Genomic DNA, 12630 nt, shown 5'->3' with positions numbered 1-12630 from the left:
GCTTGAGTATAATTATTATCAGGTGAGTTGTTATTGCAGACTTATTTTAAAACCTGTTGCTAAGAAGGCTTACAGTATACAGGAGATCCTTTTCCTCTGGTATCTAGTATACTTTATTTTATTTCTTCCACAACAGTAAGTGAGGGACATATGTGGTCACTTGTAATAGCAAAAGTCACTTCAATGGAACTGTTTTAAAACAAAAAAAACTTCTTGGAGTATTACTATATTTTGGTTTGGTTTCTACCTTCCAATAAAAACATTAACAAAGAAAGGTGACAGAGAGTTTCCAGGATACGGTGAAAAACTTGCATGGGAAAAGAAGTGCCTTTCTTTTGCTTATTTAGGGTGCACAAGAATAATTCGGTATGAGGTTTTTAATATTTTATATATAAAAAAATTCTTAAGTAGTGAAAAGCTTATCTTAAATACAGAAACAGCTGTTACTGAGGACAGTGATTGATCTGAACTGAAACACTTCTTTTCTTGCATCTTATTTGCATAATGTGTTTATAAACAAGCTGTCTTATTTGTATATGATTTAGGCCATAGATCTGAGATATAAATAATACGTAGGCAAAAAAGAAGGTGTATTGCTTTTTTATTTTTTAACCAGTGCGTTATTTTAAAAATACGAACAACCAGAACCTAAAGAACTAACAACAAACTTTTTGATCTGTTACTTGACATCTGATAAAGGGTAGCAATTCACACTACTTGGTTTTAATTGGTAGCTACTAACAAGTGAAATGACTCCTGCGGTATGACTCGTTTCTCTGTGTTTTAGTGAAAACTAAATGTCGCGTAGCTGAAGGTCTGAACACAGAACTGGCTGTTCTGGAGTGTCTGTGTAAACAGGGAAGCCTGAGCATTGGTATTAAGTGAGAAATCTCATGTTGTAGAAAAATAAGTGGAACATCTTGGTTTACCATTAAAAAGTCAATTATTGAAACGCTAGGTCGTAAACTGGTATCTTGCCTTTGAATGTGAATTAGTGAAGTGCTGTTGATTTCTTCGGAGCTTCACAAGTCTGTATTTTAAGTCAAATGCTTAGCCGGTATATATGTCACAAATGTATAGCTCAAATCGATAGCACGTGTAACGATGTTCTAAAACAATAAAGCACTTTTTAAATTGTGTCATACAGGTGCAGACTCACCTTGAGAATCCAACCAAGTACCACATTCAGCAAGCCCAGCGGCAGCAGGTAAAGCAGTACCTCTCTACCACTCTCGCAAACAAACATGCCAACCAAGCCCTGAGCTTGCCATGTCCAAACCAGCCCGGGGATCATGTCATGCCGCCAGGAACTGGAAGCAGCGCGCCTAACAGCCCAATGGCGATGCTTACCCTTAACTCCAACTGTGAGAAAGAGGTAATACGCTCTCGTGTGCATATTATTCAGTAGATTGGAATTGCAGTCTGCTTTCTGTTTTAATCCCTATTTGCTCGTTAAGACATTTATCTTCTTTTCTGAACTGTTCACTTTGAAAGTGCAACTGCTACCTCTGATTAATATATATTTGTATAGAACATTTTGGCAAAAAAAACCTGTGTCCCTCTAACTTCCTCATTTTTTTTGAACTATTTTAGCTAGTTTATGCTTATTAAAACTACTTCCCCCCTCTTGCTTGATGCATGCAGTGAATAGTTGACCTTTGGAGAATACAAAGCAGTTTTGTAAGCTGTAGCTTTCTGGAATAATGTTATTTATGGCTCATTCGTGTAGAAAAGAGCAAAGAGCATAGCAAAAATAACTGAAAAACACAAAAAGCTTTTTGAGATATTTTAGGTATTTTTACAGTAAAATTTGAGCAAGTCCTTTGCTTAGCTGGAAGGCCAGATTATCCCACCTAATATACCCTAAAATATTATGGAATGCTGTTTCATGATGAACTCAGTGGTGCAAATACAGGATTTCACTAGCCTATGCCTAGAAGTCCTTTGCAACCTCATCTTACTTTTTGCTGGAAAAAACTTAGTTGGTTGTTATATGTGTGATCAGGTGCTGAAGGAAGATGATTTGAAAGATGTTAACAAGTGTAAGAAATCATGTCAGTATTTTTGTAATGTGACAAATGGGAGAGAATTGTAGAGCTCCTCGTGTCCCCTCATCCTCCCCCCTCAAGCCTTTGTGCCAGATTTTTAATACAGATGCACTCTGAGGAAAATGTTATGCAACTTTGAGAAACAGTTATTACAGAACATATTTTGCACATGAAAGAGAAATTACTTGTGCTCTGTAGCCTCAGAAGAAATGAAAATCAAATAGTTTTATCCTTTTGCCTCAGCTGTGCCCGGATCTTTTGTTTTTTTTTTTCCCCCGTAAGATATTTACAGCTTCATTTTGCTGTGTCACCAGGCACATGTGTGCATGACAGTTTCAATCATGCTCTTTTTGGGACTGAGACTGTGCCATGAACTCAGATCCATGCTTTGCTTTTTCTTTTTTTTTCCTCCCCCCCTTCTTTTTTTCCTTTTTATTTCTGCAGGGATTTTATAAATTTGAAGAGCAAAGCAGGGTTGAGAGTGAGTGCCCGGCTCTGAACACACACTCACGAGCATCATGCATGCAGGTACTGGATGACACAGGAGTTGGAGCACAGGTCCCTTTTCTAATGAGCATGTTTCTTTGAAGTTATGTTGAAGAATAAACTTGCCCCATAGTGTCTTTAAGAAGTTGAATCTAAGATGCATTTAAGGAACAAAAGAACAACATTGTTTATTAGCATTGATGTCAAACGCAAAATTAGGTATCTGATGAGGGCTAGTGCATTTCTAGCACTGTAACACTATAAGCAGAAGACCCTGCTGAGGTCTCACTTCAGGAAATCCTTTCCAATGCAGTTTTCCCAAGACTGCATGTGTGTGTTCTTGTCCTGATAGTTTCCAAGACCACATTTCTATCAGATCACACTTGTATTTAAAAAAATTATGTGAGAAGGCTTTATTCCACCCATGTTAATTCATCCTCAGTAGTCATCTTTTTTTCTTCCCCCCCCCCCCCCCCCCTTTTTTTTTTTTTTTTTAATTTAACCAAGGGGTTTTTATTTCTGGTAACAAAACTTTGGATATGGGCTGTAACTGTTAGTTCCTTCCTTGCCCTCTCTTCCAGTCAGTGTAATTCTGATCACACTTTCTGGAGCTGATACAAAAATCCTGTACACTACTATTTCTACCATCAACATTATGCACTGATTTTGTATATGTCTGTCACTTAAGCTCCATTTTTATAGTGAGCGAAAAGGAAATAGCCAATCTTGCAGGACAGTTTGAAGCACCTGTGTGGGTGCTCAGGAGGGCTCTGTTTCTCCTCACTATGCAGGAGCTCATGGAGGTGCCTCCCGGCCCAGCCCTAGAAAGAATATGGCTTGCACCACCCAAAATCATCTCCGAGCTGCTCTGGAGTGGTGCTCCCTGGGAGAGGGTGCATGAGGGTTACGAATCCAGTGGATTCTGTTGTTAAGGGCGGGCAGCCTGTCACCCAGCAAGCCGTTGTCCCCTCTCCTTCCCTTTCAGGTGTCGGGGACTTGAGCGTTCCTGTTTGCACGCAGGTTTTGACCCCACAGCTAGAGGAAGAATGTGGCGGGTAGAGAGGCAGTGCCGCACGGGGTTGGGGAGTCATGTCCTTGGCGTAGCTCGTTCTGCAGGAGCAGTCTCGCCCACCGTTCCTGGGAGGAACGGTGTGCCCGTGGGCAGGCAGCGCAGGGTAGCTGCTGGTGGGAGGGGTGGGTTGGACCGTGAAGCCTCAGCTATGTCATGACTGGACTGTCCTGGTTGGATAGCGGGGACCTTGGCCGAGGGGCTGGGTTTGGAGCGTGGCAGAACTGCACAGGCACCTCTGCCCGGGCCGTGCTGCAGGGAGCCGGCACGTGGCTGGAGGGCTTGGTCATGCCTCTGTGTCTTAATGGGACTGATAACTGTGGCGGTTTCCTTTGTCCACCTTTTCTGCTGCAGATGGATGACGTGATTGATGACATTATTAGTCTGGAGTCAAGTTACAATGAAGAAATCCTTGGCTTGATGGACCCAGCCCTGCAAATGGCAAATACGGTACAACAGTCCTTTCCTTCTGGTTTCCCTCTTTAGTATAATTGTCTTTCCTTGAGAGAATGCAAAACTGTAGCACGACTTTTCTTCTGAGCAATTAAGTAGTTATTGTATTGTCCCACAGGGTGTAATTAGTTTTTGTTTGAAGAGCTGAAGGTATACAGTTTTAATGGAAAACATGGATTTAAAAAGGCAAGCTTTAGAATCAGGTTGAGGGAATACAAAGGACAATTTTGCTTTTCCTATTTCCAAATCGAGTTAGTCGGTGAGGAGATTGTAACAGAGGAGTGAACTGGGCTTACAGCAGTGGCCTCAGACCCATTGATATTAAAGATCACCATGGACATCCTACTTGGATTCGGAAAGCCTAGAAAGATCCTCCAGAACCCCAAGTTCCTCTATCTCATCATGTTCAAGTAAGAAATTGTATGCCATGCTTAAGCATGTGTTAGCATCTCTGTCGGAGATGCTCTAGTTTAACTTTTAGCTCTAACATCTTAGCTTTAGCTTAACCTGATTTCAAGTGGAGAGAAGTCTCTAGCTAGACAACAGCAAAGATGTTAGAAAATTTAGGGGGAGAAAAAATCCCCAAAAAACAACCTCCAAAACAAACAAAAGGGGAAGGAATAAAGAAGCTTAAAAGCTGAATAGGGGGAGCAGACACAGGAAGCCTGTGGCAAAAGACAGGAACAGGGGTGTGAAAGTCAGTGAGCGAGGGGAAGGCGCAGGTTACCTCCGAGTTGCTGTTTCTGTTTGCTGTTTCACATTGCTGCGAGCATTAATGTAATCGTACTTGTGGCATAATCTCATTTTGATCTTTTGTGGCGGGTAGCTCCAGTGAATTTTTTGCCTTAGGCTTAAGTGCTGTTAGATCTGGCTGAGTAGATGTCTGCCAGTGCTGGCGTCTGTTTCTTTTTTATCTAGTGCCAAAATTTACAGCTTACCACATAGCATCAGTTTTGTAGTATAGATTTACGTTTGCTGACAGTAGTTGTCTGATGTCATGTTAACCTAGTCCTACGCTCCCACAGATTCCCACAGCCCTCTTGGAGACGTGGTGCACGCCGCAGGAAGCGGCCCACTAGCATCCCTTTGTAAATAGTGCCCTTTGAGCAGACAGAGAAAGGACTGCAGAGTCCTACCGGAAAGAATGAATTTCTCTTTAACATGGCTTGAAAAGTGCATCTATCCTGGAATTTGACTGGAAAACCCTTGAAAAATACCATTTTTCAGGGTAGTTACTTTTTTTTTTTTAACTGAGGGATAAGTTTCCTCTAGAGCCCTTTCTCTGACTTTCCATTGGATTAGGATCCGTTACGTTAGAAATTAGCACCATTACATTAGAAGGGATTTGGATTTCTCTGTGCTTTTCTTCCTCTCGTTCCACAGGGACCCCAGCAGTGGCTCTTTGCTTGTAGGCAAGGACATAAGGGTACTCCACACTCTTTTGGTGCAAGGAGTCCATGTGGTCAATATTTAGGGTAGTCTGCATTCCTCCTGCTTGCTGCGTTTATAAGCCTTGTAAAGACTGCCTGATCCACATCTGTGAAATTTCAGAAATTGCCCACTTCATGTGGTTAAGTCTGTAAAATAAGGATATAAAACAATAGAATTAAGATGTCTTTACTAATACATTTAAATTGCTGGAGGCGAAAGGCATAGTTCAGTCTCTGAATTAACCTAATACCAGTGTTGAAAAGATGGAAATGAAACCATGTTTTCCAACAACTGGTTTGACGAAAAAAATGAACCTGATGTGGCGGACGCTTTTGGAACAGGATTTAGCTCTTTAAAACACACAACATTTTACTAACAAGGAATTAATATCTGTAGACTGAACTAAGTAGAGGTGGAAGAAATTGAGAAGAAATGGTTTCTAAAGAGACGCAACCTATAAATAGCTGTGCTGAGATTTTGACAAAGGCTGTTATTGTTCCATAACCAACAAAGAACAAAAGGACTGGTTTGTTACATTTGGTACTAGTACTTATTTGTTAAGCAAAATCGGAGATTTCTGTGTAGAGCAAGCTAAGGGAAGTTTCCAAGTACCTCTTGAATGAACAGGTTTTGTTGCAATCAACTGCTTATGGAAGTGTTTGTAAACTTCGGTATTTGGTTACAAGTTAACTGGCTTTGCTTCTGTGGTGAAAGGTATCACAAAATAGTCACTGGTTTGCCCACAGGGTTTTCTGTGTAGATAGGACCTAGGAATTGAATTGCTAGGTGCTGTGCAAAGTACTCTTGTATGATGAGTTGAGATGACAACTAATTCATCCAACTAATCAATTCTAGCAAGAATCTGATGTGGAAAGTTGTGTGGGCATGTGTAGCTCTGCTTCTGAATGTGACTTCCCTGTGGACGTTAAAACTCCAGAAGTGGAAAGGAGTCTTAGTTCAGGGACTGTTGCTGAGCGTGGGCTTGTAGGTAAGGGAACAGCACAGTCCGCTGTAGGCTGCATGAGCTGTGCAACGAACTCATTCCAGTGTGCACCGATTCCTTAGAAACAGCCTTGCTGATCACACGGCTGGTGTCTCAGTGACTTTTATACCAAGGCCCGATGACCTGAATGTGGGGGCTTGTTTTGTTGGAGTAGTGGAGGAGAAAGGAAAGTCTCAGACTCCCCTGAAATGTACGCTGTGACGAATCTGGGGTAATAATTACCATGTTTGAAATGTCTGTTATATAAAAGCAGCTATTTTAAAAAAAAAAAAAAGAGATCCAAAGTGATAGGAAGGCTGAAATTTGTTTTACTTGGGATGCTTGTGTACCTTGTGAAACCTAGAAAATTGAAATCTCACAAGTGACAACATTTGTACCATACTCTTTCAAGGTAGATAACAAGCTAAGCCTGGCATAAGCCACTCTACCTTTGTTTACATCCTTTACTTTGTTACAGTGATGCTGTATTTAAATTTCTTCTTAGCCAGGAGTGGCTAGGAAAATTTTAAGGAAAGCATATTTAGATTGGAAACGTAGTAGAGTTTGAAAAAGACAGGGAAGGAGCATCCTTAGCACCAGGAAATTCTGTCTTTCTCAAATTTGAGACTCGATCTTCCCAATGAAATGGTCGTGGGAGCTTTGAACGTTTTCCCTTCTCTTTTTATTTGGGGAAAGGGATCTATTAACTATCTTAATAGATAAGATTTGAAATGTTTGCAAAAAAAATGTTTAATTTTCTTCCAATAGGAAGAATAAATGCCTAGCTGTTGATGCGTTGTTCACACTATAAGCCCCTTCTGTGTTTTTTTGTGTTTTGTTTTGGCTTGGTTCCCGCCCCCCCCCCCCCCCCCCCCCCATTTCAGCCTTTGTGGCTGCTTTTCTGTGCTCACAGTTTTACTGACTCGTCCATCCGAAATCAGTGCCCTCAGCATAGGGGTCCTCTCCCCTTTCTGGTTCCCTAAACTCTGCACTAATGATGATGATTGGTCTTGCCTTACAAGTCCACTGATTTTATTCCTCTGGGACTTGGAATATAATCGTAAACAGAGGATGTGCCTCAGTTTTAACTTTTGTTTAATTGTGGGTATTTTAGCCATGTGAGACGAGCACGCACTTTACTTTTTTCATTTGAAAGGAATTGGCTAAAGTTAGTCCCAAAGTTGTGACTTGCAGCTGTCCTGGAGAAGAGGCCTCTCAGGGGCTCATACTGAGTATGGACCATGCATGTAGTCATGCTCGTAGTAAAAAGTTAAAACTGAAGCTTTAACCTGTGGAGTTCAACTTGCTGGGAAGAGTAGTCAAAGAAATCTGTCAGTCTCTTTGCTTATGGATCACTGATTTAACACTGAGACTGTTGGCATCTACCTCTAATGTAAATTTCCTTGATGAACATGCAAACCTGCAATATCTAGCAGCTGTGCAAATTTCTCCCTTCATCTTCCTTCATTTAGCTAATGCTACATCAGCACTGCTTGTACTCCTGTGGTTGCAAACAGCTCATGGTTGGGTTCCTCTCGTGCTTGCAGCTGCTGCAAGACTGCAGTGTGCATGTCCAGCAGCTGCTGCCCGTGTTACTGCCCCCTTCTGCGGTGGTTGCTCACACGGGTCCTGTGTACTTCTGGAAATCTGGCACAGTGTTGACACCTTTAGGGAAAGGGGACGATGACAACAAAACCACAAACTTGTAGCAAGCGAGGCCCACCAGTAAAGGAAGCAGCTTAGTGACCTTAACTGTTCTCCATGTTTCATTATAACCTAGCAGCTTTACCAAGGCTTGAGATGCTAGTTTCTAGATTTCTGATTTTTTTAACTTTTTTTTTTTTATTCTCTAAAATTCCTGATTAGGTTTCACATGTCTGGTTTCGAACTTCAAGTCCCTCTACTACAAACACTGTCTTTGTGTTCTCCCCATGCTTAGGAGCATGAATAGAAAAAGCACATCCAAGTCAGAAGGGTGTATGACGCTGTTGCTGTGCCAGTGTCATGGATGTATTTGGGGGGCCAAAAGATACAAGGGTCAACCTTGTAGAGCAGTGAGGGTGAGTGGTCACCCCGACATTAACATGGGTGGGTCACAGCTGGGACCATGATCTGTGATGGACAGCTGTGACTTTAGCTTTATTATAGATGTTCCTTTTGTTTTGTTTTTTTTGGGGTATTTTTGTTGTTGTGTGTGTGGTTTTGTGTTTTGTTTTGGGTGTTTTTTTTTTTTTAATATTGTATTCAAGACCTAAGGGGAGGGCAAGGAATTGTAAAGCTGAATCTTGGTGAGAATTCAGTTATATTTTTCCTGTATCACTTGAAGATTGAGTCGGGGGGGACTCTGTTGGCCACCATCTATTCAAGACAAGTATCAGCATGGCTTTAGCTGGTGGTACTTTAGTGGATGCATATCAACTTTGCTTCTTACAGTAGCTCCAGATGGCAGAGAAATACTCTTAGGTCCCTGTCTGGCAAGGACCATCCGTAGGAGTTTAATAGTCCAGGCTGTGACTCACTCTATTGTATTCGACAGCATTATTTGCATGAGTGTTAATACATACCCTGATCTCTGCAGGATCAGTGTCTTGGAGGGATTTGTTTTCTTTGCAACAACAATGATAAGAAGATAAGAGATCAGTGTTTTATACCTGTCTTTCCAAAACCTGGTTTGGAAACAAAGAAGAGATGGGTAAAATAATCCACTCAGGATAAATGTAAACTTGTTTAAATGTGTTTCAATTTAAAGGGATAGCTTTGCTAAGTCTTGCTGAAATACTATCCTATTTCTGTATAAATCTCCTTGCTTAAACATATCTAAATAAGAATAGCAGAATGAACAAGTAATTGAGGAAACTTGATGTAAAAATAATCTTCCTCCTACTGATGCGTGTTCTTGTTATGTAAGGCGAGAACCAAGTTGAAGTAAGCTTAAATGTTTTCTGTGTAGGTAGCTTTCAAATCACATGAAAAATGTGGTTGATTAATACAGTGTTTCTTCCTCAAGCATGTGATAACTTGCTAAGTACTTTCACTCACGTATTCCTGGAAGAAGGGGGGCTTCCTCCAGGGGAGTTCTGTAGGCTTTCAGGTGTTTTGAGTAAGAGAAATGCTGGGGGTACAGATGCAATAGTTTCACTGAAAAATGAGGAGCAGCCATACAGCAATATTGTCAGTGTGTTACCTCTTCTGCATGTTCTCTGTCTGCGTACTCTCGAGGAGAGAGGACAGAATTTTCCCAGTGTAGGTGTTATATTCCTTGTGCCTGTATGTATATGTGACTTTTGCTGACTTTATTACACAATCTGTTTCCACATCGAAAAGAGTACAGATTTCTTGGCAGATCCAAACTCTGTTCTTCTGTACAAAGCCTTTCATCAGGGCAAACAAAATGATCCTTTTCCTTGTTTGTCTTTTCCAGTTGCCCGTGTCTGGCAATTTGATTGACCTTTATGGCAACCAAAGCATGCCTCCTCCAGGACTGAACATCAGCAACTCATGTCCAGCTAATCTTCCTAATATAAAAAGGGAGCTCACAGGTAAATAAGTCTAAAATACCACCTTGGAGTAGTACTGTAATTGTTTTGAATTCAGGTGATATTGGACATAATTTCTGTTATGAGCAAGAATTTATGGATAAATAGTTACTTTTTGTTTGTAGACCATTTTTTAGCAAATTCACTGGCCTGTCATGCAGTTGTGTTCATGTGAAGGTTTGTATGTGTTCACTGTGACAAGTTCAAGTCCCTAGTTGTTATAGTCAAGTCTGCATATTGAGAACGTGGTGTTGTAGGAAGCTTCCGTGCATCTCTTGCAGAGCTGTTTTCTAGTTTGGTGTTGACAGAGCAAACAATAAGCCCAAACTTTAACAATTTCACATCTGGAGTCTCCATGGGATTCATGTCAAGGAATGCTACGTGTTGAGGCTTTAGTAGAGGAGGGCGGTAATGAACAAATCTATTGAATTATGAAGAATGGACAACCTAGATCCTAGAAAACATAAAATCAGGTACTCAAGAAAGAATCTGCATTTCTTAAATTAAGATGAAAATGAAGTATTCTTCAACTTTCTTGTGTCGGTTCCCCCAGCAGTGCAATAAGCCGTGGCAGGCAGGGGGAGGGAGGCAGGACATTAAAAGCCTTTCTCTCAAGCACGTGTGTACAGAAGCTAAACATTTAGAAGGAAGGAATAAGAAGTTTTGTATTCTCAAGCATGTTTTATTTTTGCTGTGCTACTTCTCTTGAAAGGGTATCACCACATGTAGGGTACAGTATGCAAGGTAAGCTTGTCTGCAGGATGAACAAATGGAGATCCATCGTAGAACTGATGGCAAAATCACCTGAATACCCAGAAATGGCTGTTCTTAAGGCCACCAGGGAGCCGTACTGCATGCAGTATGGTAGAGGCATAGTTTCTTGACTGTCATCTTTCTGGGTTTCTGTTGTGAAAACTCACAGGCTGACTCAGTTGCAAAGCAGGTTCTAGGCAGGAATTAGTTTAAGTAGAGCAGTTTTAATAGCCCAGGAGTGGAGTCAGCTTCTCAGGAGGAAATGCCACATGTCTGAGTTGGTGGATATTTGCACATGTATGACTGTACAAAATTTGAGTTCAGCACCAAATGAAGACACACAAAGTGCACAGTGATTTGTGGCTGCTAGAAAATGAAAAGCTTGTACAGCTATGGAGCTATGTGAAGAGGAGGGTGGGAGGGGATGAGAACTCCTCAAAGTCCTGCATCACAGACAGTTTCATTGCCCTGCTTATAGGAAGTTAAAGGTAGCCATAGACTGCAAATTACACATCCAGCTGCTTGGATGTCCACGCTAGATCATTTCGCTCCAGATGGTTGTGTTAAGACTTCAGGCAAAGAAGGCAGAAAGAGAGGGGGAAAGCAGTGAGAGAAGTGGTCTTATGGAAGTCCTCAGCTCATCAGAATAAACCTGAACTAAGTTAAATGTCTATATGCTACACTCACCCGTATGCAGAAACAATTTAGGTGAGTGCTTTTTCTGTTCAAAATATATGCTAGCAGCTTGCATTTAATTTAGGAGAGGTTTAGGAATTAAACTCAGATTTAACAGCAGTCACTTTGACACTGATCTAGCCAAGCCTTTGTACACTTTTAGTTCTCCATTTCCTAATTTTGCTGTGGGAGCTAGGCTGGAGAGACCTTGCAATATTTAAATCTGTCATTTGTCAGAAACTTCTCTTCATCCTACTGTATAAATATCACAATGATGAAGACACCCGCCGCCCCCCCCCCCCCCCCCCCCCAAAAAAAAAAAAAAAAAAATCTGCTACCCCAGCATTTGATGTTGATGATCGTTGGGAGTTCTCAGCTGTAGTTACTGAAGCATTTAATGGGAATCCTGCTCACCAGGAGTGTGGTTTCTATCAGTTTTGGCTTTACAAACATTGTATTTGTTTCATGAGGCAATGTTAGGTTAATCGCAAATTTCATTAAGACATGCAATGATCTCCCAAACTTTTTTTGGGATCCTTTGGGAGGCTAACGAAGAAGAGGCTGTGTCTTGCTATACTGCCTAATATTGCTGGAGCTGTATATTCTAAGCAATGAAGTACTAACCTTCCAGTACTCTAGGGGAAACCCTTATCATCTGTTAATTTGAATTGGGGGGGCCATAATCCATATTGCTTAAAAAAAAAATAACACAGGAATAATAAAAAAATAACCTATTGGAGCCAGTAAGAGGGTTTTGATCCATAATGGATCGTGTGATAATCATTCTTCCTTACTGACTTACTGTGAAACTAAATAATACTTGCTGCTTTTGAGATTTAAATGCAGCAGGGCAAGGAGTAATAACTTCACCTTTTTCAGAAATTAAAAGGGTTAGAGCAAACATGAAAATAGCTGAAATTCCTTGAGAAATGTAACATCAAATGAGAACTAAAAATAATGAGTTACATATGCTTTTGCCTGAATTGCTGTGGGCCGGAGTCTGATAATAAATGTATGGAGGAGCAAAGTTAAGAGCAGTTCTGAGTTGAGGAGACAACTGATGTGCAGCATAGTTGTCATTATTTTTCTTTCTGCTTTTCCTGAAGCCAGGACCATTGTTTTCTAACGTTACTGCTAATAAAGGCGTTGAATTTCTCATCTTTTTTTCATATAATGAGAGCAGTTAACGTGGCTGGA

The 12630-nt window shown here is 41.0% G+C and overlaps 1 protein-coding gene across 4 annotated transcripts in view; it reads left to right on the top strand.

Annotated features, from left to right (window-relative positions):
- Window positions 1-12630, top strand: part of MITF (melanocyte inducing transcription factor) — a 110233-nt gene that overhangs the window by 87333 nt on the left and 10270 nt on the right. For 2 of the 4 annotated variants that reach the window (XM_055805103.1, XM_055805102.1), the window contains exons 3-6: window positions 1148-1375; window positions 2493-2576; window positions 3958-4053; window positions 9891-10008. In XM_055805103.1, the coding sequence (XP_055661078.1) occupies window positions 1148-1375; window positions 2493-2576; window positions 3958-4053; window positions 9891-10008 (526 nt within the window). The remainder of the gene's footprint in view (window positions 1-1147; window positions 1376-2492; window positions 2577-3957; window positions 4054-9890; window positions 10009-12630) is intronic. The other 2 variants (XM_055805104.1, XM_055805105.1) reach the window with 1 other exon arrangement.

This window comes from Falco peregrinus, chromosome 5, assembly GCF_023634155.1.
Source record: "Falco peregrinus isolate bFalPer1 chromosome 5, bFalPer1.pri, whole genome shotgun sequence".
Taxonomy (NCBI): domain Eukaryota; kingdom Metazoa; phylum Chordata; class Aves; order Falconiformes; family Falconidae; genus Falco; species Falco peregrinus.
This window is presented reverse-complemented; position numbering and strand designations above follow the sequence as displayed.